The sequence below is a fragment of the Aotus nancymaae genome, unplaced genomic scaffold, assembly GCF_030222135.1.
Source record: "Aotus nancymaae isolate 86718 unplaced genomic scaffold, 86718_ANA_hifiasm-v0.15.2.pri h1tg000016l, whole genome shotgun sequence".
NCBI lineage: Eukaryota > Metazoa > Chordata > Mammalia > Primates > Aotidae > Aotus > Aotus nancymaae.
Genome location: NW_026988428.1, coordinates 62,017,243 through 62,042,556, shown reverse-complemented (window position 1 = coordinate 62,042,556; position 25,314 = coordinate 62,017,243). Strand labels below are relative to the sequence as shown.

The 25,314-nt window shown below is 46.3% G+C and overlaps 1 protein-coding gene and 1 long non-coding RNA gene across 4 annotated transcripts in view; one reads left to right on the top strand and one right to left on the bottom strand.

Annotated features, from left to right (window-relative positions):
* The window catches only part of TSPAN11 (tetraspanin 11), a 75,970-nt gene that overhangs the window by 35,175 nt on the left and 15,481 nt on the right, over nt 1-25,314 (bottom strand). The window contains exon 2 of the mRNA XM_012458433.3: nt 6,713-6,807. Within this exon, the coding sequence (XP_012313856.2) occupies nt 6,713-6,796 (84 nt within the window). The 5' untranslated portion in view covers nt 6,797-6,807. The remainder of the gene's footprint in view (nt 1-6,712; nt 6,808-25,314) is intronic.
* Nucleotides 1-25,314, top strand: part of LOC135275408 (uncharacterized) — a 48,596-nt gene that overhangs the window by 15,069 nt on the left and 8,213 nt on the right. For 2 of the 3 annotated variants that reach the window (XR_010343022.1, XR_010343023.1), the window contains exons 2-4: nt 13,709-13,741; nt 14,086-14,140; nt 22,314-22,716. This is a non-coding gene — a long non-coding RNA (uncharacterized LOC135275408). Of the gene's footprint in view, nt 1-13,708; nt 13,742-14,085; nt 14,141-22,313; nt 22,717-25,314 lie in introns of those variants that run through there. The other variant, XR_010343024.1, reaches the window with a different exon arrangement.

The following is a 25,314-nucleotide window of genomic DNA, read 5'->3' as shown; positions in this document are numbered from 1 at the left end:
AAAGTGTCTGTTCATATCCTTTGCCCACTTTTGAATGGGTTTGTTTTTTTCTTGTAAATCTGTTTTAGTTCTTTGTAGATTCTGGATATTAGCCCTTTGTCAGGTGGGTAGATTGCAAAATTTTTTTCCCATTCTTTTGGTTGCTGGTTCACTCTAACGATTGTTTCTTTTGCTGTGCAGAAGCTCTGGAGTTTAGTTAGATCTCATTTGTCTATTTTGGCTTTTGTTGCCAATGCTTTTGGTGTTTCCGTCATGAAGTCCTTGCCTATGCCTGTGTCCTAAATGGTTTTGCCTAGGTTTTCTTCTAGGGTTTTTATGGTGTTAGGTCTTATGTTTAAGTCTTTAATCCATCTGGAGTTAATTTTAGTGTAAGGTGTCAGGAAGGGGTCCAGTTTCTGCTTTCTGTACATGGCTAGCCAGTTTTCCCAACACTATTTATTAAACAGGGAATCCTTTCCCCATTGCTTGTTCTTGTCAGGTTTGTCAAAGATAGGATGGTTGCAGATGTGTGACATTTCCTCTGAGGCCTCTGTTCTGTTCCATTGGTCTATATCTCTGTTTTGGTATCAGCACCATGCTGTTTTGATTACTGTAGCCTTGTAGTATAGTTTGGTGCCAGGTAGCATGATGCCTCCAGCTTTGTTCTTTTTGCTTAGAATTGCCTTGGCAATGCAAGCTCTTTTGGTTCCATATGAAGGTTAAGGGTTTTTTTTCCAGTTCTGTGAAGAGGGTCATTAGGTAGCTTGATGGGGATAGCATTGAATCTATAAATTACTTTGGGAAGTATGGCCATTTTCACAATATTGATTCTTTCTAACCATCAGCATGGAATGTTTTTCCATCTGTTTGTGTCCTCCCTTATTTCCTTGAGCAGTGGTTTGTAATTCTCCTCGAAGGGGTCCTTTACATCCTTTGTTAGTTGTGTTCCTAGGTATTTTATTCTCTTCGTAGCAACTGTGAATGGCAGTTCATTCTTGATTTGGCTCTCTTTAAGTCTGTTATTGGTGTATAGGAATGCTTGTGATTTCTGCACATTGGTTTTGTGTCCTGAGACTGTCCTGAAGTTGCTTATCAGTTTCAGGAGATTTTGGGCTGAGATGATGGGGTCTTCTAGATATACAATCATGTCATTTGCAAATAGAGACAATTTGAGTTCCTCCTTTCCTAACTGAATACCCTTTATTTCTTTTTCTTGCCTGATTGCTCTGGCTAGAACTTCCAATACTATATTGAATAAGAGTGGTGAGAGAGGGCATCCTTGTCTAGTGCCAGATTTCAAAGGGAATGCTTCCAGTTTTTGCCCATTCAGTATGATATTGGCTCTGGGTTTGTTGTAAATAGCTTTTATTATTTTGAAATACATTCCATTGATACCTAGTTTATTGAGAATTTTAGCATAAAGGACTGTTGAATTTTGTCAAAGGCCTTCTCTGCATCTATTGAGATAATCATGTGGTTTCTGTCTTTGGTTCTGTTATGTGGTGGATTACGTTTATAGACTTGTGTATGTTGAACCAGCCTTGCATCCCCAGGATGAATCCTACTTGATCATGATGGATAAGTTTTTTGATGTGTTGGTGCAGTAGGTTTGCCAGTATTTTATTGAAAGTTTTTGTATCTATGTTCATCATGGATATTGGCCTGAAGTTTTCTTTTCTTGTTGAGTCTCTGCCGGGTTTTGGTATCAAGATGATGTTGGTCTCATAAAATGATCTAGGAAGGATTCCCTCCAAAACAATCTAGGAAGGATTGTTTGGAATAGTTTCAGAAGGAGTGGTACCAGCTTCTCTTTGTATGTCTGGTAGAATTCAGCTGTGAAGCCATGTGGACCTGGGCTTTTTTTGGTTAGTAGGCTATAAAGTACTGCCTCAACTTCAGCTCTTGTTATTGGTCTATTCAGCATTTTGATTTCTTCCTGGTTTAGGCTTGGGAGGGTGCAAGCGTTCAGGAATTTATCCATTTCTTCCAGGTTTACTGGTTCACGTGCATAGAGTTGTTTGTAGTACTCTCTGTTGGTAGTTTGTATTTATGTGGAATCTGTGGTGATATCCCCTTTATCGTTTTTTATTGCATCTATTTGATTCTTCTTTTATCAATCTGGCTAGTGGATCTTTTCAAATAACCAGCTCCTGGATTTACTAATTTTTTGAAAGGTTTTTTGTCTGTCTATTTCCTTCAGTTCTGCTCTGATCTTAGTTATTTCTTGTCTTCTGCTAGCTTTTGAGTTTTTTTGATCTTGCTCCTCTAGTTCTTTCAATTTTGATGATAGGGTGTCAATTTTAGATCTTTCCTTGCTTCTCATGTGGGCATTTATTGCTGTAAATTTTCCTTTAGACACTGCTTTAAATGTGTCCCAGAGATTCTGGTATGTTGTGTCTTGGTTCTCACTGGTTTCAAAGAACATCTTTATTTCTGTCTTCATTTCATTGTTTATCCAGTCAACACTCAAGAACCGGTTGTTTAGTTTCCATGAAGTTGTGCAGTTCTGAGTTAGTTGCTTAATTGAGTTCTAATTTGATTGCATTTTTGTCTGAGAGACTGTTATGATTTCCGTTCTTTTGCATTTGCTGAGGAGTGATTTACTTCCAATTATATGGTCAATTTTAGAGTAGGTGTGATGTGGTGCTGAGAAGAATGTATATTCTGTGGATTTGTGGGGGAGGGTTCTGTAAATGTCTATTAGGTTTGCTTGGTCCAGATCTGAGTTCAAGTCCTGGATTTCCTTGTTAATATTCTGTCCCGTTGATCTGTCTAATATTAACGGTGGAGTGTTAGTCTCCCAGTGGAGTGTTAGTCTCCCACTATTATTGTTTGGGAGTCTAAGTCTTTTTGTAGGTCGTTAAGAACTTGCTTTATGTATCTGGGTGCTCCTGTATTCGGTGCGTATATATTTAAGATCATTAGCTCTTCTTGATGCATTCATCCTTTTACCATTACGTAATGTCTTTGTTTCTTTTGATCTTTGTTGGTTTAAAGTCCATTTTATAGGATTGCAACTCCTGCTTTTTTTTTTTTTTCTCTCCATTTGCTTGATAAATCTTCCTCCGTCCCTTTATTTTGAGCCTATGTGTGTCCTTGTACGTGAGATGGGTTTCCTGAATACAGCACATCAATGGGTCTTGACTTTTTATCCAATTTGCCAGTCTGTGTCTTTTGATTGGGGCATTTAGCCCATTTACATTTAAGGTTAATCCTGTTATGTGTGAATTTGATCCTGCCATTTTGATGCTAGCTGGATGTTTTGTCCATTAGTTGATGCATTTTTCATTGTGTCGATGGTCTTTACCATTTGGTATGTTTCTGGAGTGGCTGGTACTGGTTGTTCCTTTCTATGTTTAGTGCTTCTTTCAGGAGCTCTTGTAAGGCAGGCCTGGTGGTGACAAAATCTCTCAGCAATTGCTTGTTTGTAAAGGATTTTATTTCTCCTTTGCTTTTGAAGCTTAGTTTGGCTGGATCTGTAATTCTAGGTTGAAAGTTCTTTTCTTTAAGGATGTTGAATATTGGCCCCTACTCTCTTCTGGCTTGTAAGGTTTCTTACCAAGAAACCTGCTGTGAGTCTGATGGGCTTCCCTTTGCGGGTAACCTGACCTTTCTCTCTAGCTGCCCTTAGCATTTTTTCCTTCATTTCAACCCTGGTGAATCTGACGATTATGTGCCTTGGGGTTGTTCTTCTTGAGGAATATCTTTGTGGTGGTCTTTGTATTTCCTGGACTTGAATGGTGTCCTGGCTTGCTAGGTTGGGGGAGTTCTCCTGGATAATATCCTGAAGAGTGTTTTTCAGCTTGGATTCATTCTCTTCATCACATTCAGGTACAGCTATGAAACATAAATTAGGTCTTTTCACATAATCCTATATTTCTTGGAGGCTTTGTTCATTTCTTTTCACTCTTTTTTCTCTATTCCTGCCTTCTTGTTTTATTTCATTGAGTTGATCTTCCATCTCTGATATCCTTTCTTCTGCTTGGTCAATTTGGCTATTGAAACTTGTGTATGCTTCATGAAGTTCTCGTGCTATATTTTTCAGCTTCATCAAGTCATTTATATTCTTCTCTAAGCTGTTTATTCTAGTTAGCATCTCATCTAACCTTTTTTCTAGGTTCTTAGTTTCTTTGCATTGGTTTAGGCACATGTTCTTTTAGCTCTGAGAAATCTGTTATTACCCACTTTCTGAAGCCTGTTTCTGTCAATTCATCAGACTCATTCTCTATCCATCATCTTTGATCCCTAGCTGGTGAGGAGTTGTGATCCTCTAGAGGAGGAGAGGTATTCTGGTTTTGGGTGTTTTCATCCTTTTTGCACTGGTTTCTTCACATCTTTGTGGATTTATTTACCTGTGGTCTTTGTAGTTGGTGACTTTCAGATGGGGTCTCTGAGTAGATGTCCTTTTTGTTGATGATGAAGTTATTTCTGTTTTTTTAGTTTTCCTTCTAACAGGCCCCTCTGCTGCAGGACTGCTGGAGTTCCATTCCAGACCCTGCTTGCCTGGGGATCACCCGCAGGGGCTGCAGAACAGTAAGGGTTGCTGCTGGTTTCTTCTTCTGTTATCTTTGTCCCAGAAGGGTACCTGCCAGATTTTGGCCCAAGCTCTCCTTTATGAAGTGTCTCTTTGGGTACACGGGGGTTGGGGAGCTGCTTGAGGAGACAGTCTGTCCCTTATAGGAGCTCAAGTGCTGAGCTGTGAGCTCTATTGTTCCATGCAGAGATGCTGGGCAGGTACTCTTAAGTCTGCCACAGTGGAACTCATAACTGCTTCTTTTCCCAGGTGCTCTGTCCTAGGAAGGTTGGCTTTATTTATAAGTTCCTGTCATGCTGCTACCTTTTTTCATAGATGCCCTGCGCCACATGGAGTAGTCTAGTCACAGTCTGCCAGCAGGGAGTTGCTGAGCTGCTGCAGGCTCTGCCCAGCTGCTGTGTGAACTGCCTTGGTAGTGGTGGTCGCCCTTCCCCACACTGAGCTGGCCTGTCCTGGGTCCAGCTGTGCTTGCTGCAAAACTCAATCCAGACCCTTTCAGATTGCTTGTTTCGTGGGGGTGGTACCTGCTGAGCCAGATCACCTGGCTCCCTGTCTCTGCCCCCTCCCTTTCAGTTGAATGGGTGGCTCTGTCTCCCAGGCGTTCCAGGCACCAGTTGAAATGGCTGCCCAGATTTGCGTGAGTTTCTATGCACCAATCTGGCACCAGCTGTAACTGCTGTGCTGAAAACCCCTGGTGATTTTCAGCCTGGGAATCTCCTGGTCTGTGGGCAGTGAAAATTTGTTTGGAAATGTGGTGGGGCACTCACCCTCTGTGTTGTTCTTGCTGGGAACTGCACTTGAAGCTGTTCCTATTTGGCCATCTTGGATCCTCCCCAGGAAATAAATATTCTTAAACAGAAATGCTTACTTAGCAAGAATCCTAATCATCCTACTGGATTTGTGTCTCAGAATGGAAACCCTCTCTACCACACAGTTTACTGTCCACATCAACACAGCTTTATTATCGCACCATCTTCATCATCACGACTTCACTATTCCAGGAAACTCTTGCCCAGGAAGATAAAAGTGACAAATTATTTTATTATTCCTTTCAGGAACTTTGCAAACAACATTTAAACAAATAGCAGATTGCCCAACTTTTTAATAGATAGCATCTTGACTGGTCTATTCTCCAGGACTTTTCAAAACTCTTGCCTTGCCATGTCTACCCATCCTAAACTCTCATGTTATGGTCCTTTCCAATCCTAAGCAGGCTCCTGCAAGAAAGACCTTGAAATCTCAGACATGTCCCACCTTTGCATTTGCCTTTCTGAGACACTTCCAAGACTCCGAAAGACTTCTCCCTTACCATGGAAGCAGGAAGCCCAGCTCTGCCTTATAGGTTGACTTGGTGGCATTTTCAGGCATTTGACATCTAATGTATTCAAAATACTGCATTTATTGAATGCAACCCCAACAGGCTAGAAATTATCATTGAGTTATAGCTGGGGAAACAGTTTCCATGAACTTAAATAACTTGCCCAAGGATGCACCATTAGTAGTCAGCAGAGCGTGGGTCCAGCTGCCTGCAAAGACTGCACTCTTGACTCTTCTACCTTCTCAAATTTAGTGAGACTGTAATAACAAATATAGACATTCCAGTGTCTATTTGTGGGAACTGATGGTATTCTGTTCCCAATTACCTGGATGATTGCTTCAAGTGGACGGACTACACCCCTCTGGAAGACCTCACCCAGGCAGGCTCCTGAGGGGAGTTCCCATAGAGATAATTTTCATCACAGGCAGCGGTAGTCGGAGCCCCCAGGACTTCTGTTTCTCTGCCCGGGGCCTGGAGAATGTTAACCATGAAAGGTGAATGGACTCCAGTCATTATATCAGGCAGTCACATTTTCCAAAAGGCATGGGTGTGACAAGTTAGTGGGGAAGAAAGAACTGGACCCTTTGCACAGCAGGGCTAGAACACAAAGCTTATTGTTATGTTTGTGCATCTATTCAGATGCCACGTGGTACGAGCTCCATGCCAACCTGCAGACCCAATTCTTTTCTTCCTTCTCAGTAGCAAATGTACATATTTGCTTTAAAGTGGGAAGAGTTCACCCATGGTTGATTTTTGATTTGAAAGATATCAACCTCAAAGTGGTGACACAAAAAACAAAGTGGTGACACACACAAAAAAAGTTCTCCTCAGAACTTCATTCAGTGCCTGGGGAAGGGGATGTGTGTGCAGAATTCACTCACCCAGAAGAAGAAGTTGAAGACAAAGAGTAAATACTTCAGGTAGACGATGAGCCAGTCATCCTGCTCAGTCTTAAAGTGGGCCATGGCTGCTGGGCCTGCAGAGAAGACACATATGCTAGGCCAGGGAATCACCAAGAACCACCTCGTCCTTCCTGGAGCCAGAGCACCTTGGCAAGGCTCCCGTCAAAGGGCTCATTAGCCTATCTGTCGGGGGCTTTGAGGCTATGTGTGTGCAGCATGGAGCAAAGATCAGGGAATTGCAAAGGACACCAAGTGGAGGTGAATTGGGGCGGAATCTTCCAGACCTTTGGATGTCAGTTTTGTCCTCTTGACAAAGATCTAACCTAGTCTCCCACAGACTTTGCACGGGTCTTACTGTGTTCTTAATCTCTTTTCCAGTCTCATCAGGGTTGCAGGACACAAGTGCACCTGTCCTACACACACACACACACACACACACACACACACACACACACACAGACGTTCAGCATCACTACTTTGCATAGGAAACTTGCACTCTGCATCATTTGAACAGGACTCTGCATCCACAGGTGTGGCACGAGCCCCAGAGCAGAGCACCTGTGCTCGAAAGGGCCCCAGTGATCACCCAGGCCACCCGACCTGGCTGCTGCAGCTTGATTTTCCAGATGAGGAAGCAGGCCCAGCCACACCTGGTGGTTTGGCAGGAAGTAGTACAAGAGCTTCTGGAGTCTGACTCCCTGGGTTCACACCCTGATCTGTCAAGATGTGTGATACTTAGGGCAAGTTACGTGACCTCCATCCTTCAGCATTCTCATCTGTAAATGGGGATAATAATGACACATATAGGGTTGTTTTGGAGATTAATGAAATAATCTATGTGAAGTGTTTAGCATAGTCCTTGGCATGAAGTGTGCTCAATCAATGTTAGCTATTATCACATGTCATAGACCTGGCGCCAGAGCCTAAGACTCCAGTCCTAAAGCTCCCGTCTCTACCCCAGCACCATTCTGTCTCTTGTCCTGACGCCCCCGATGGACTCTCTGGGAAGTATGACATCAATAGTGATGATAAAGGCAGGGCCTACTGTGCCTGGTAATCCTGTTTGCTTCTCAGTCTTAACCTCAGAAAGTCTGAAGCCTTTGTGGTTTCCTCCTCTCCTTAAGTTACATGTGCCCCTGGGCACCTGGATACTTATACTCACAGAGTAGTTGCTCTTTAAGAAATCACCCCCATTTTGAGAACCTCTTTTATTTCAGAACCATAAGCAATGAGGCATGGTTTATGCTTATTGAGGGAGATGCTCAGCCAGCTGTCCGATTCAGTCTTACAATGGACCATGGCTGCTGAGCCTGCAGAGAAGACACACATGCTGGGCCAGGGAGTTTAGCATTTCCATCTCTTCCTCCATTATTTCCAGCCCCCAGTTGGGCCCTCCTTTCATCCTGTTGTTGCTGCCTGGGCTGGTGCTGGACCACGCCCCAATTATTTCCTCTGAGCCATTGCTCTGCCTCTTATTTCAAGCTCATGGGCTCACTGAGCCAGGAAGAGAGAAAAGACCACGTGGCTGATTTATTTGTGATTTCTATTTGCAGACTTTGAAGAAGGTAATTTAAGACTGTTAGTTTTCTCATTAAAAAAAGACAAAACTCACTTTTCTTCAATTTAGTTTTTGAAGTAGGATGGTGGAAGAAATATACAGAAGGAGAAAAAAAGGAAGCCTGTAAGAAATGGCTGTGGATGGGGTCGGCCAGGGGATGTAACTGGAGCGATTTCATGGTCATTATGCAGTCAGTTCTGACAAGAGGCCAGGTGCAGGGTGTCCTGGGCCACTGCAGGCCCTTAGCGAGCGGCAGAGTTTGTGGGGTCTGGCAGCTCTGGGCTGCAGTCTCTCCTGCTGTGCACATCCCTTCCCTCCAGCCAGGTCCCCTGCACTTCTGCCCCAGAACCTTCTATTTGTGGCAAAGGGGCCTGATTCACTCACTCAAACCACAGAGTCAGGGCCCTGCCCTCTAAAGGAAAATTGGATTTTTAAAAAATAACTTCAGGCAGAAGACAGGGCTTAAGGAAAAGAAACCATTCTAATGGTAAAATTTCAGCCACTGGTGGTAGGGAAGATAGAACCACAAAATATCAGGGTCAGGGGAAACCTTTGGGCTCCCTTAATTCACTCTTCTACAGAAAGAATGAGGAAACTTACATATTTAAAATGCACATTTAAAAATGCCTTTTCTACGGTCACATGACTAATCTGTAGTTGAGGGTCCCATTCCTCACTGTTCAGTGCTGCTTTCCCCTAACACCATGGGTAGGGTCCTGTGCTGGGGGTGGCAGAGGCCCCAAAGAAGCATCAGCACCAGCCTACAGCCAGATGACTGGATCTGAAAGCCAGCCTTGCCATTTTACTGGCTGTGGGACCTTGGGCAAGTTATTTAACCTCTCTGTGTAGCTAATATTCATGGAACACTATGTGTTCGGAACTAAGTGCTTTACAAACATTATTTTAGTCCATCTTCCTAATACCCCTATGAAATAGGGTTATTCCCATTTCATAATATAACTGAGGTTTAGACAGGTTAAATAATTCATCCAAACTCACAGCAAATCAGTGGCAAAGCCAGAGTTGAATAAATAATCTCTGCATCTGGGCTCAAGCTTTTACCCACTGTGCAGTACTCACAGGACCAGGCCTGCCACGGCAAAGGGGGGAAGGGGAGAGGCCAGAGACTGCTGGTTCCCCTCATATCTGTTCTCTCATTTTTTTTTTAGAAATGGAACTTCTCCATTTTAGTTAGATACTTAGTCACCTGGAACAGACAACATTTCCCAGTCTCCTATACTGCTAGGTATAGCCAGGATTCACCACTGGCCGGTAAATGGTATATAAGAAGTGGTATAGGCAACTTTTTAGAAGCATCATTTTTTGATATATGTTTCACATGCAATTGAAAAGAATGAGAATCCTGTCATTATAGGGTACAGAATTCTGTATGTGTTAATTAGATCAAATTTGCTGATTGTACTTTTCACATCCTCTATATCCTTACTGACTTGTTCTGTTGGCTATTGAAAAAGGTATGTTACAGACTCTATGATGAATTTATCTGTCATTTAATACTGTTAATTTTTGCCTCACATATTTTGCAGATATTTTATAGGGTGCAAAGAAATTTAGAGTTGTGATATTCCGGTGGATTAAACTCTTAATCATTAATGTCATTCTTTTTTTTTTTTTTTTTTGGAGACGGAGTTTCACTCTTGTTACCCAGGCTGGAGTGCAATGGCGCAATCTTGGCTCACCGCAACCTCCGCCTCCTGGGTTCAGGCAATTCTCCTGCCTCAGCCTCCTGAGTAGCTGGGATTACAGGCACACGCCACCATGCCCAGCTAATTTTTTGTATTTTTAGTAGAGACGGGGTTTCACCATGTTGACCAGGATGGTCTCGATCTCTTGACCTCGTGATCCACCCACCTTGGCCCCGCAAAGTGCTGGGATTACAGGTGTGAGCCACCGTGCCTGGCCATAATGTCATTCTTTATCTGTAATAATCAGAGGTAATCCTTAATGTATGTGGGGGAACATGTCCCTCTTCACCCTTTCTGTTGGTTGGAATGCTGATGTTATGGCTGGAGCTCAAGCAGCCATCCTGGGCCATGAGCTGGAAACCATGGGTTGAAAGGGGCAGGTCAATAAGTTCAAGGAGTCTGGATCTCAGATTTTAGAGCTGCCATACCATCCCTGAGCTGCTTACCTCCAGACTGAGTTTACATGAGAGAAAGACAACTTATAGGTTCTTTGTAGTACACGTTTCGATATGCTATTGCTCACAGCTAACATCACCCGGATACAGCAGAGGAAGCACTGGGTACTACGGTGTGAGAGACCATTCCATGCCAGGGCACAGCAGGTCTTACACAGTAGGACCAGAGGTGATGCCATGCAGTGGTTGCCAAGCAATTCTGAATGTACAACTGCCCTAATTTCTTGATAAAGTTTATTCATGTACTATCGTTAACCTATATTGCAGATATTCAGGTGTTTTTTTTTTTGAGATGGAGTCTCACTCTGTTGCCCAGGCTGGAGTGGAATGCAGTGGTGTGATCTCGGCTCACTGCAGCCTCTGCCTCCCGGGTTCAAGTGATTCTCCTGCCTCAGCATCCCGAGTAGCTGGGACTACCGGCACGTGCCACCACACCCCACTAATTTTTTGTATTTTTAGTAGAAACGGGGTTTCACTGTGTTAGCTAGGATGGTCTCATCTCCCGCCTTCATGATCTGCCCGCCTCAGCCTCCCAAAGTGGTGAGATTATAGGCGTGAGCCACCATGCCCAGTGGATATTCAAATTTTAATTCTGCATTTTTTAAAGGTAAAAATAATTAAGGAATAGAGATTCTAGTAAGTCCTCCCTGTACCTGTGTACTATCTATCTCCACTCTGGAGGCCACTGGTACAGAGTATGAATGGAGTGAGAACTGAAGGGTATGTAGGGGGTCAAGTCAAGAGCGACCTTACACGCCAAGCTCGGGGACTTGGATTCACATCCTGAAGGTGATGCCAGTCCCAGGATGGTGTTAAGTTCTAGAAAGAGAAGTGGGTGGGGGGAATGGAGAGTAGGGGACAGGTGCCTGAACAGCATAGAGGGGAGGTCCCATAAAGCAGGCAGAGTGTGTGAGTAAGAGGCAGGGGAGGAAAGATTCTGAGGAGCCGCCCTGGTCTCTAAAAAGCCAGTGGAGGAAGAAGAAACCAGGCAGCAAAATGATGTGCAAGGGAGAAGGCAGGAGGAGAACCAGGGGAGTGCTGGGTCCTAGAAGCCAGGGAGGTCCACAGTGCCACATGCTGCCAAGAGGTCTCAGTCACATGAGGACTAGCAAGCGCTCACTTTCATCCATGGAGGACGGGTTGGGGGTTAGGGATGCACCATTAGGTGGGAGGAAATGAGACAATGAGACCCAGCAGTGGATTTTTTTTTTTTTTTTTTTTTTTTTTTTTTTTTTGAGACAGACTCTCACTCTGTCACCCATGCTGGAGTGCAATGGTGCAATCTGGCCTCATTGCAACCTCAGCCTCCCGAGTAGCTGGGACTACAGGCACCCGCCACCATGGCCAGCTAATTTTTGTATTTTTAGTAGAGTTGGGGTTTCACCATATTGGCTAGTCTCATCTTGAACTCTTAACCTTGTGATCCACCTGCCTCAGCCTCCCAAAGTGCTGGGATTACAGGTATGAGCCACCGTGCCCCACGGTGGTGGATATTTTTAAATGACAAGGTCAGGAGGGAAGCAGCTAGGAGGCCTGGGAAAGGAAGCTGATAAGGTTTGGCTGTGTCCCAACCCAAATCTCAAGTTCAATTGTATCTTCCAGAATTTCCATATGTTGTGGGAGGGACCCAGGGGGAGGTAATTGAATCATGGGGGCTTGTCTTTCCCGTATTATTCTCACGAGATCTGGTGGTTTTATCAGGGGTTTCTGCTTTTGCATCTTTCTCATTTTCTCTTGCTGCCACTATGTAAGAAGTGCCTTTTGCCTCCCGTCCCAATTCTGAGGCCTCCCAGCCATGTGGAACTGTAAGTCCAATTAAACCTCTTTTTTTTCCCAGTCTCAGGTATGTCTTTATCAGTGTGAAAATGGACTAATACAGTATATTTGTACTAGCAGAGTGGGGCATTGCTGAAAAGATAGCAGAAAATGTGAAAGCAACTTTGGAACTGGGTAATAGGCAGAGGTTGGAACGGTTTGGAGGGCTCAGAAGGAGGTAGGAAAATGTGGGAAAGTTTGGAACTTCCTAGAGACTTGCTGAATGGCTTTGACAAAACTGCGGATAGTGATATGAACAATATAGGCCAGGCTGAGGTGGTCTCAGACGGAGATGAGGAACTTGAGCAAAGGTGACTCTTGTTATGTTTTAGCAAAGAGACTGGCAGCATTTTGCCCCTGTTCTAGAGGTTTGTGAAACTCTGAACTTGAGATGATTTAGGGTATCTGGCAGAAGACATTTTTAAGCAGCAAAGCATTCAAGAGGTGACTTGGGTTCTATTAAAGGCATTCGGTTTTATAAGGGAAGCAGAGCTTAAGAGTTTGGAAAATTTGCAGCCTGACAATGTTTCATTTTCTGAGGAGAAATCCAAGCCAGCTGCACAAATTTGCATAAGTAATGAGGAGCCAAATGTTAATCCCCAAGACAATGGGGAAAATATTTCCAGTCATGTCAGAGGTCTTCAGGGCAGCCCCTCCCATCACAGGCCAGAGGTCGAGGAGGAAAAAGTGGTTTCGTGGGATGGTTCCAGGGTTCCCGTGCTATGTGCAGCCTAGAGACTTCGTGCCCTGTGTCTCAGCTGCTGCAGCTGTGACTAAAAGGGGCCAACATACAGCTCGGGCTGTGGTTTCAGAAGGTAGAAGCCCCTAGCCTTGGGAGTTTCCATGTGGTATTGAGCATGTGGGTGCACAGAAGTCAAGAATTGAGGTTTGGGAACCTCTGGCTAGATTTCAGAAGATATATAAAAATACCTGGATGCCCAGGCAAAAGTTTGCTACAAGGGTGGGGCTCTCATGGGGAATCTCTGCTAGGGCAGTGTGGAAGGGAAGTGTGGGGTTGGAGCCCCCCCCCCAGAGTCCCCACTGGAGCACTGCCTAGTGGAGCTGTGAGAAGAGGGCTACTGTCCTCCAGACCCCAGAATGGTAGATCCACTGACAGCTTGCACCTGGAAAAGCCGCAGACAATGCCAGCCTGTGAAAGTAGCTGGGAGGGAGGCTGTACCCTGCAAAGCCACAGGTGCAGAGCTGCCCAAGACCATGGGAACCCACCTCTTGCATCAGCGTGTCCTGGATGTGAGACCTGGAGTCAAAGGAGATCACTTTGGAGCTTTAAGATTTGGCTGCCCCTCTGGATTTTGGACTCGCATGGGGCCTGTAACCCCTTTGTTTTGGCCAATTTCTCCCATTTGAAATGGCTGTATTTACCTAATACCTGTACCACCACTGTATCTAGGAAGTAACCAGCTCACTTTTGATTTTACAGGCTCATAGGTGAAAGGGACTTGCCTTGTCTCAGGTAAGACTTTGGACTGTGGACTTTTTGCGTTAATGCTGAAATGAGTTAAGGCTTTGGGGGATGGTGGGGAAGGCATGATTGGTTTCGAAATGTGAGGACATGAGAGTTGAAGGGGCCAGGGGCAGAATGATAAGGTTTGGCTGTCTCCCCACCCAAATCTCAACTTGTATGGTATCTCCCAGAATTCCCATGTGTTTTGGGAGGGACCCAGAGGGATGTAATTGAATCACGGGGACTGGACTTTTGCGCACTACTCTCATGATAATGAATGAGTCTCACAAGATCTGACGGGTTTATCAGGGGCTTCTGCTTTTGCTTTTTTTTCTCTTGCCACCACCATGTAGGAAGTGCCTTTTGCCTCCCACCATGATTCTGAAGCCTCCCCAGCCACGCCAAACTGTAAGTCCAATTAAACCTCTTTTTCCTCCCAGTCTCAGGTATGTTTTTATCAGCAGTGTGAAAATGGACTAATACAGAAGCACTTTTGTGTTGTAAGGAAGGGAGGCTGGGGCATGCCTAGTGCACTGGGACAGGCTCCAAAACCCACTTAGCTCTGCTGCCTCCAGGGAAACAGCTGAAGGGGAGGGCGAGGGGGGAGAAGCTACTATTTCTAGCAACCACTCCCAGCCCTCCTCCTGGCTGTCCTAATGGACACCCTCTCTAGGACCTTGTTGCACCCCACAGCTTTTCTCTGCCTAGAAAGTGATACATGAGGTGGGCACTGTAATGGCTGCAGGAGCCCCTGGAGAGAAGCAAACATATGCCATTTGAGGTGGGCTTACCTGCTCCTGCCAGTGAATGGAGGGACCTGGGCTTTGGATAATCCCCTGAAATTATTTTCACTAAGCTTTGAAGAGTGTCTTCTGATTTCTGGGAAGCAGACTGGCCTTCCAAAGTGGGTTATTTATGTTCACAGGAACTGGGTTTCTTGAGCCCATGAGAGGAGGTGTCCCTAAGGGGCAAAAGCCAGACACTGGGGGGCAGGCAATGCAGAGACTCCCACCCGGGGGTGGTAATCAGCACTGGACACAGAATCACGACGGGCCTAGGAGAACAAAGGAAAGGGACTGTATCCTCACATCCCCAGGCCCCCCACCTCTGTGAAGCTGGTCTTTTCTTTGGCCTCTGAAAGGCCCTGCTGCATCACCCGCCAGGCTTTCATTCATGCTGTGATCTGAACCAGAAACACCTGCTCCTCTCTGCCTGTCCAAATGCTTCAGGGCTCGGAGGGATCCCATCCTCTCTGAAGGTGGCCGTCCCCACCATCCCAGAACCCCAGAGCAGCAACCGGTGCCCATGGACCACAACAAGTGATTTGGGTCCTCTTCAGTACCACATTCACTTAGCAGGCTGATGGAGTTTGACTTGGGTAACACCCCAAGCCTGCTGGCTGAGCTGAGGAAGCTGAGCCGTACAGTGCAGCCAGGACCCTTTCTCTGGTTCTGCCCGTCCTTGCTGCCTGTGGATGGTGAGGCATGTTACTGTCTTCTCTGGGTGTTTCTTTTCCCAGCTATCAGTAGAGTGGTTCTCCTGAGCAAGTCTCAGAATTATCTGGAGGGCTTGTTAAAACACAAATTGCTGGGCTCACCCCCAAAGTTTCTGATTCACTAGGTTTAGGGTGAGACCCTAGAGAATTTGCTCCCAGCAGGGTGACTAATGATCCCCATTTGCCCAGGACAGAGGAATTTCTTGGAATATGGTAGTGCTATTCAGTGTTAAACCTGGAAAACCAGATGGCTGGCCACTGCTCCCAGATGCTGCTGGTCTCGGGACCACACTTTGAATCAACATTCAAGATCCCTTCCAGTTCTGAAAGTCCACGACCCTGCAGTGCAAGAGTATCCTTCACATCTGAAACAAACTTACTGAGTGGGGCACAAGAGTGGCCGTGTCCTCTCATGGAAACTCACATTTAGGACACAGTTCCTGTTGAAATGTCAAGGAATTTCCAGATATCCTGGTAACAGGCCTCAGCGGGCCTTCTTCCAGGCTGAGGTTCTGACTGCAGAACAAAGCTGGGATTCAGGGGCAGCTGGCAGGCCCTAGGGGCCGTTAATGTCATGGGCAGGACCCATGCCATAGGACATCTCAGAAAAAACCGCAGATGCCTTGATGGTGATGTGATGTATTTTGGCGACTTTCATCAGGCCGGATGTGTAATGTCATGGGCTGTGAGACTTGGGGATCATTGCCTTTTCAGCTGCATCCCCCCTTCCCTAAGTGAATGAGGCTCAAAGCACAGAGAAGACAAGGGACACGTAGAAAGGGTCCAGCTGGCTGGTCAGATGTGCCAGGAGTCCCAGTGAACAGGGCAAGGTTCCAGCCAGGGCCAGTGCCCAGGAGCAGAGGGACCACAACTGTTGGCTGAGGGGCAGAGCTGAGTCCTTTAATGGTGATGGGTGGCAGGGAGTTGGGGATTGCTTGGGAGCTGGTTTTTATAAATCATACACAAATACAAGGCATTTTCAGGCCCTGGGTCATCTGCATCCTTTACATGCTCAACATGTATGGAGTGCCCAGCAGGTGCCAGGCCTGGTACTTAGAATCACTGAACTTCAACTTCCAGACACTGGGTAGCGCTTTCTAGGTGCTGGCCTGTATTGATAATGTGAACACAGAGGGAGGAATATTCATTGTGCCAGATAGGGGTGGTGGCGGCAGGGGGATGGCAAAAAGAAAGGACATTTAAGCTGGTCCTTGAGGACAGGCAGGGTTTCTGAGGGCAGAAGAGGAGGAAGGGGCTGCCTAGGCCGAGGGGACAGTGTGAGCAAAGTCCTGGAGGACTGGCTGGGTGGCATGGGCCTGTGCAACTGGAAGTCGGATTAAGGCCTGGAACAGTCTGGTTGGCCTCACTTAGTTGTGACTTCCCTCCCTTTCCCCACATTCTCTACTCCTGGGAGCTCATCAACGTCTTGTTCTGTTTGCTCTCATTAGCAAAAGCTCAGGAGTGGGGAGCACCCCATACTCAGGGGAGGGCTTCTGGGGAACTTGGGGCTTCTAAAATAAAAACAAAGCTGGCATATTTCACGACAAATAATGTCCTCCAGGTTCAACCATGTTGTCACAAGCAACAGGATTTCCCCTTTTAAAACAAGACCAGACAGTCTTTGATCGCATGTATACACACATTCTCTTTATCCACTCATCTGCTGAGGGACACTTAGGTTGATTCCATATCTTGGCTTACTGTGAACAGTGCTGACATGGACATGGGAGTGAAGTTATCTCTTTAACATGCTGACTTCACTTCCTTTGGATATAGACACAGAAGTGGCTTCTGTTAAGTGAAATAAGCCAGGCAGAGAAAGACAACACATGATCTTACTCACATGTGAAATCTAAAACCATTGACCCCATAGAAAAATAGAATGTTGGTTTCCAGGGGCTGGAGTGGTTGTGAGGGTGACTGCGGAGATGGTCAAAGGGTACAGAATTTTTAGACAAGAAGAATAGGTTCAAGAGATCCATCGTACAACATAACTAAAATTGCTACAAAATGATAATTATATGAAGTACTACCTATGTTACTTAGGCATTCCACAATGTATATATGCTTCAAAAAAATCATGATGTACATGGTAAATACATACAATTTTATCTGTCATTAAAAAAACTCCCCACAAAACTAGTGTGTCTGCTATGGGGGAAAGCCAGTCCCCACTCCCCACCCCTTCAGTTAAATAAGTGCCAGTTTCTACCTCTGAGTTCTTGGCCAACAAGAGGTCATGCTTGCTTGATGGCCAAACAGTCTAAGTGGTTTAATTTATAACTTAATGTAGGCCTCTAATGAAACTTGGTTACAGCCCGGGCATGGTGGATTTCCACACCCCACGCCAACAGCCTTGTCCTTCAGTGCCCATTTCCCTCTTACTTAGTTTTCACTTTCCTGCTCCATTCCCAGTGAGTGGACACTGTGACTGTCCATCTTTCTGAAGCAGTCAGAGAAGTGAGACTTCCCCAGACCCTTGGAATGGGGCAGCTGGAAGGAACCAAAACGATCCTGAGCTCAGCCCTTTTGTCTGAGAATCAAGGAAGCTGAGCCTCAGTTTGGTGGAGGCTGGGGTGGGGGAACAGGAGGTCACACTGTGGCCAAAATCACACTGCAGATTCGTGGCAGGGCAGGACCTGGTTTCCTGTCTCGCAGGCCAGTGTTCTTTCCACAGCTACCAACAAGATTTTGATTGGCGGATACAATAATTAACAAACAAACATTTACTAAATGCTAACTACATGCTAGGCAGCAAGTCAAGTGGTGTAGATGCATTAATTAATCCTTAAAATAATCCCATGATGGAATTATCATCCCCTTTTACAGAGGAGAAAACAGGCACGGAACAGTAAGTGGAGACCCAGACACCCAGAGCAGATGTTTGACTTTTCCTTGAGCAGGTCTAGTTTAGGTTTCTTGTAGCTTCTTTTAGCTTGGTGGTCTCTGGTGGAAGCCAAGAATAAGGCGCTCTGCCCTGGGCAGGGACCCTAGCCAGGGTTGTGGGAGGCAGCAGGGCCAGTGTTCTCTGACCCCTTAAGGGAACCTGAGTCAGGAGTGCCATGACGGCTGCCACTGCGAAGAAACCAACTGCTTGGAGAACCCTCTGGAGGGAATCACACCTTCTTCCTAGTCCTCTGTCTCCTTGACTGAGGCCAAGAGATCCAGTGGCTGCCCGTGCCGCAGTGAGACACAGGCTGGACTGGGGTCTCTGAGCAACCACTGGTCTTTTCTATCACCATGTTCACTGTGTGCCTGTAAATGAGTGCAGGCAACTTTTTTGGGGCAAACTTACAAACTTAGGGTCAAAATTGCTAACTACAGAGCCATGTGGATGATGCTGTAGGCAGAACTCGAACTAAAACTCTAGCACTAAGAATTCTTTGTCTCTATGCCCTGAGAGACATGTTTTCCTAAGTACATGACTATTTTTTATTTCATTTGCAAGTAACAAATTGCATTCCATGTCTCAGGACTTTGCTCCTGGCATTAGGCAAGTGGCTTATCCTTTTTTTATTCCCTAGATGCATACATCCACACAGTGTCTCTGGATGCTTTGCTATGTGTGTGGTTTTTTCTTTTCTTGTTATATTCCAATGCCACATACATGCTGTGTTTTTTCTAGAACCTTTTTTTTAAAACTGCAGTCTGACCTATGAAATGAGGACTTCTTCAATGCTTGTGACAAAAATCAGTGATGAAGCAAACAGAAAAGAGCCATTGGTCAGCAGGTTTGAAGATTCGGGTGTGATTACCAGCTGCCACCTACAGCAGTGTGACCCTAGACAAATCCCATGACCTCCAGGAGCCTCCTTTCCTCCTCTGTAAGATGGAGATGATGCTGGGCTGGCTTTGTCTCCTTGCAGGGTGGCTTTGATGACACCAAATGGGATGGAGAATTTGCAAGATCAGTGTGCACTCCAATTTTACAGCATCAGTGCCAGACAAGGGTAAAGGAGCGATTAGACCCAAGTCTCTAGGAGCTTCCCAATGAAGGACAATGGGAAAAGGTTGGATAACCATAAAAGTACATCAACCAGAGCCTGAATCTGATGGCTGAGATGTAGTCTCAGGGCCTCTGCCCCTCAGCCCATCTGGCCTGCTAGTGTACTCTATTCAGATGATTATGAGGGGAGACCCTGTCCCCAGGTGGCCATGAAAAATCTACTTAGAGAAAACCAAGACCGCGGTTTAACAAAGTAGATTCGTTCCAACAGGGAAGTCATTTAAAAGAAGTGGGGAAAAGGCAGTGATAAGTGCTGTAGAGTGAGAGAAGCCCCTTATCTCTGTTTTCAACGTAGCAGCAAGGTGCAGCAAAAGGAGCACCCTTGGTGGGGTGGGAATAGGTGCCCCCAGGCAGGGCTGCAACTGGAGCGCCCTGTGGGTGGGGTTCCAGGAGGCAGCACAGGCAGGGCCTCTGTCATCCCAGTAAGGCCAGTGAGGTCATTAAGTCCAGAAGGTTGACAGCTGTCTTGGTGCTTAGGTCACCCCTACACATTCCTTCCCTTCTCAATAGGCCCCCAACACTCTTGCAACTTAAGGGAGGCTAGACCTACACCCAAGGACCTGGGTTCTAGTCCCAGTTCTGTTTCTAACTTGCTCCTTGCCTTTGGGCCTCAGTTCTTCTCACCTATAAAACTGAGTGACCATCTTCTCTTACTGGGTTGGGTAAAGATGCTGCCTGACTGCAAGACTTACTGCTGGCACAGTAGTTTCAGACCATTTCTGCATCACCTAAGGCTCTCTGTAGTTTGTGTGCGTAGGAGTAACCATGGCTACTGTTTATTGGGTACTATGCATCAGGCATGCTACTAACAGCAGTTGTCCCACAGTATATGTGGGGGACTGGTTCCAAGATCCCCAAGTATTCCAAAATCCACGCATACTCAACAATGTGAGTCCACAAGTGTCAGGGCTGTCTTGGAGAGGGCAGAGAGCTGGCACCAGTCCGCAGCCCAGGGTCCTCAGGGTGCAGAGCAGGGCTGGGTGGTGGTGCTTCTCGTCATCACACAGGAGCTGGGCACTGATCAGAGAAGCCTGGGCAGTGACAGAAGCTGAAGCAGCTCAACCTCAGGAACCAACTAGGACATGGTTCCTGGGAGGCAGGCACCATGACCTGGGTGGGGGATCTGCCAGACTGTTCCAAGCAGGGAGGGTCAGGAAGGCTCCTGGAGGGCAGTGGAGGCAGTAGAGCAGAGCATGGGTTTGTATTTCAGACAATGCAACGTGTCCTTGAATGAATTTGTCTATCTGTGAATTGGGGATCCCAAGAGTGCCTTAGCTAATGTGAGCACCGCCCACACAGTATCATTATTATTACTGTTGCTTGCAAATAACCAGAGAGCTAAAGCCTGGAGAGGCAGACATAGCAGGCCACCCTGGCCGGTAAGCAGGGGCTCCTGCCTTCTGAGTTAGGGTATGCTGAAGGGGGGCACTTCCCCATGACAGATAGAGTACTCAAAAAAGGAGTGGGACTGTGGAAGACTATTTGGCAGGTCCTCAGTAAGTTAAACACAGAGTCACCACATGTTCTAGCAATTCCACTCCTAAGTATTACCCAAAGGAGTTGAAAACAGGTGTCCAAACAAAGACTTGTGCATGCATGTTCACAGCAACTCTGTTCACAACAGCCCAAAAGTGGAAACAACCCACATGTCTATCAGCAGATGAATGGATAAGCAAAAGGTGCACACACATACAATGGGATATTATTCAGCTATCAACAAGAACGAAGTACTGATCTATGCTACAACATGAATGAACCTTGAAAACATTACATTAAGTGAAAGAAGCCAGACCTTCTGGACCCTATACTTTGCCCAGGTGATATGGTTTGGCTGTGTCACCATCCAAATCTCGAATTGTATCTCCCAGAATTCCCAGGTGTTATGGGAGGGACCCAAGGGGAGGTAACTGGCTGTCTAGAGGATGTGGGAGGCATCACAGGCCCCAAATCAACAATGATCCCAACTCAGTCTGAACCAAGAGCTCACCATCAGGCTTGACACAGGGGACTGAGAGTCTAAGACACAGGGGCCTCAACAACACTGCTATACCTTCCACTGGATAGGGTCCCCAGAGCAGCCTCTCCCAGGTCCACAGCTGCAGCCACTATGTGCTTGACCTGACAATTTCTGAGAGGTAGATGGGCAATGACTCTGGTTGGATGTTGCAGAGGACACCCACGAGCTTCAGCAAGAGGTCTTCAGTGGAGAGGCTCCTGCGCCATTCTGGACACAGGTAGGGGGTGGTTTTCCTCCTCCTCCATCCCCAGTGCTGAGAGGAAGGAAGCGGAAGGGGGAACATAAACGTGAGCCTGGTCCTCTGATGTCTGGTTTGGAGGTTGGGCTGTCACATACATGGTGGTTAAGATTAATGTCACTCTTACTGGCTGCAGGACCTTGGGCAGGTCACCTAGCCTGCCTGAGCCAGTGTCCTCCTCTGCCCAGTGGAATTAGAGGGCAAGGATCATCCAGAAAGTGACCATGATGCCCTAGCTTGTGCCTGAATTCAGTCAGTGCTGGTTGGATGTGCAGCTGCCTCTCCCCAGTAGAGCAGCAGATGCAGCCCAGCAAGGGGATGGTGGCAGTTTGTCATCCTGTGGCTCTGGCAGGGGTCAGCCAGGCTGGAGGAGAGTCCATTCTGTGGGGTGGAAAGAGGGACTCTCCCACAAGAGCCTTCATCGTGGACCACGTCATTTCATGCTTAAGGACGTTTACGACCTGCCCACTGGGATTCAGAAAGGCAGTGTCATTCCCTTCCAGGCATCAGGAATTGAATTTAAAGAGCCAAATGACTTAAAATCTCATCTGCTTTCCCAGATAGGAGGATTTGAACAATTTCTAATTTGCTTTAAAAATAGTCCCTGTCTTGTTTCTGGAACAGGATACCATGGCATAGCAATAAGCCTAAAAGACAATTCCTTCCATGCAGTTATAACTTGGGGGGCCCCTGAAATTGTATAATTTTTTTTACCATCTATGTGCTGCAGTTCCACAGGTTTTAGTAGATCTCCAAAGGAGTTTGTGACTCCCTCATACGAATAGGTTATGAACCACTGATGTCCAACCCTTCCTTCTTTTTTAGGTAGGCAGAGATAAGGCCTGAACTATCAACTCTCAAGAGAAGGACCATATGCCCAGCACAGTCTCGAGACCCAGCGAGCCCCAGGGATGCTACTAGAGGCAGAGCTGGAGCTAGAAGCCACATATCCTAGGTGTCCGGGCTCCTGGCTTAGCTGGCCTTCTCCCACACCACCTGGCTGATAAATCTGTAATGAGGGCAAAAAGAGAACAAGCCTGCATCCAGATTTAAATTCTAATGTTCACCAGGGTACCTGGACATAAATCTGCTAGGTCTTAAGTCCAGAAACTGATATAACTTATTGAAGAGCACTTGGAAGTTCCTAAGCTCCCTGTTAAATAAACCATGTTTCTTCATCTCAGGCCTGGAAAACATGCTTTCTAGGGACTTATAAATCCCCTTGGAAAGCATTAGAATTTTCTCCTTGCTAGAGAGCCAAGCATAAATAGATACTTGTCTTTTAAAAAGATACTTGACCTTTCTGGGCAAGGAAATTGTGCACTCACCTGGTGACTAACAAACAACCCCACACCATCACCCTCATTGTTTCAAAAAAAAGGAAGAACTTTAGTTCCATGAGTTCTTGAGGGGGGATGTTGTAGAAATGGACTTGGCATCAGAACACCCTAGATATCGCCCTAATTGGCCCCCTCTTCATGTACTAGTTACAGCATCACCACCTTCATGGTTCCCCACGTTTCCAAGGTTTTGAAAACTGGCTACATGTCCCATCTTTTGGCTGGGGAGCCCCAGAAGGTGCAAGTCATGTCTCCACTCTCAAGTCTACCAAGTCTTATAAGTGCTGAGATTCAAACCCATATTTCTGGTTCTCAGCTCAGTGCTACAGATGTGGGGGAGCTGTAGACTCACAGTGCTGACCTCTGCAGTCCTGGTCTCTGAGGTATCCTTGCCTCTGACTGTAACAAAGGCATGAGCGTTATTAAATACCAGGACATCAGGAGCTAATGCACATGCAATGCTTTGGAGACACAAGGAGCTCTAAAAGGATACCTCAATATTATTGATGAAGATGGTCAGATGTAATATTGACACATCATTCTGACTGATACTTTTGAAAATGAAGGAGGAGGAATTTAAGGACACAGCTCTGTTGATGGCAACTGCATGCTAGACAACCTTTATCTCTGGTTGCCCTGCATGCCTCTGGTCCTTAGATTCTAAGATGGGCACATCAGCAATCCAACCTTTGTATGGTGTGGGCTCATGTTGTGTCCAGGGCACAGAAGAAAATGGACAAGACTCGGGAGAGCCAGGAATGATTGCTTTGGACATTCATAGGCTCAATCATTTAGATGTATTGAAATGTCACATTATAATTAACCATGAACAGGGTTCCCCAATTCTAACCCCATCAATTCTGAGGCCAGACCTCCCTAGGTTTGAATCTCAGCTCTTCCATTTATCAGTTGTGGGATTTTGGGGAGGTCGTTAACCTCTCTATGACTTAATATCCACAGTTATTAAATGGGGATTATAACATTGAGTTTATAGGGTTGTGATGATTATAGGAGATAATGTAACACTTCACACAGTGCCTGGCACATGGTAGGCCTTCAGTATAACTCCCATTACATTCCTTTCTTTTAGAAAGGGAGATGGGGGGATGCAGCTTGAAACTGGAGACACCTAGTCCTGCTGTCAGGACAGAAACAGGAGCCCCAGTGGCAGCCACGGTAGGCAAGGCTCCCTGTCACCACCAGTCACCACCGGTCACCACCTCAGAGCCTGCCAAGTCTGCTATACCCGGAGCCCATCTGCACTGCCAAGTTGCTTTTGCTGGCCAAGACCAAAGAAGGATGGGAGAGTGAGACAATTCTGGAGTATGGACAAAAGAGGAACCACAGAGATTCGATACAAGATGCCTGAATAGGAACAGCTCTGGAGTGCAGATCCCAGCAAGAATGCAGAGGGTGAATGATCACTGCACTTCCAAATGAGTTTTTACTGCCCACAGACCAGTAAGATGCCCAGGCGAAAAAGTGCCACGAGTCTCCAGCACAGCTGTTTCAGCTGGCACAGCGGGTCTCCACACAAAAACAAACACAAATGTGGGTGGCCGTTTCAACTGGTGCCTGGAACACCTGAGACACAGAGTCACCCATTCAACTGAAAAAAAGGGGGCTGAAACAGGGAACCAGGTGATCTGGCTCGGCCAGTCCCACCCCCACAAAGACCAGCAATCTGAAATGCTCTGAATTGAGAGTTTCACAGCAAGCACAGCTGGACCCGGGACAGCCCAGTTCTGTCGGGGGGAAGGGTGTCCACCATTACCAAGGCAGTCTGCCCTTACAGAGGCAGTCCACTCTTACAGAGGCAGACCACCATTACCGAGGCAGTTCTAACTATACCTCTATAAACAAAATCGCAAGGAAGTTCACACAGCAGCTGAGCAGAGCCCATGGCAGCTCAGCAACGCCTCTGCTGGTAGACTGTGACTACTCTACCTCCTCGCTGGGCAGGGCATCTCTGAAAAAAGGCAGCAGCACATTGGGAAGTTACAAATAAAGCCCCACCTCCCCAGGCCAGAGCACCTGGGAAAAAAAGGTGGTTCTGAGTTCCGCTGCAGCAGACTTAAATGTACCTGCCCAGCAGCTCCGAAAGGAACAATGGAGCTCACAGCTTAGCACTTGAGCTAATATAAGGGACAGACTGCCTCCTCAAGCAGCTCCCCAACCCCCATATATCCAAAAAGACACCTCATAAAGGAGAGCTCAGGCTGACATCTGGCAGGTATCCTTCTGGGACAAAGATAACAGAAGAAGAAACTGGCAGCAATCCCTACTGTTCTGCAGCCGCTGATCCCCAGGCAAGCAGGGCCTGGAGTGGACCTCAGCAGTCCTACAGCAGAGTGGTCTGAGTGTTAGAAGGAAAACTAAAAAACAGAAAGAAATAACTTCATCATCAACAAAAAGTTCATCCACTCAGAGACCCCATCTGAAAGTCACTGACTACAAAGACCACAGGTAGATAAATCCACAAAGAT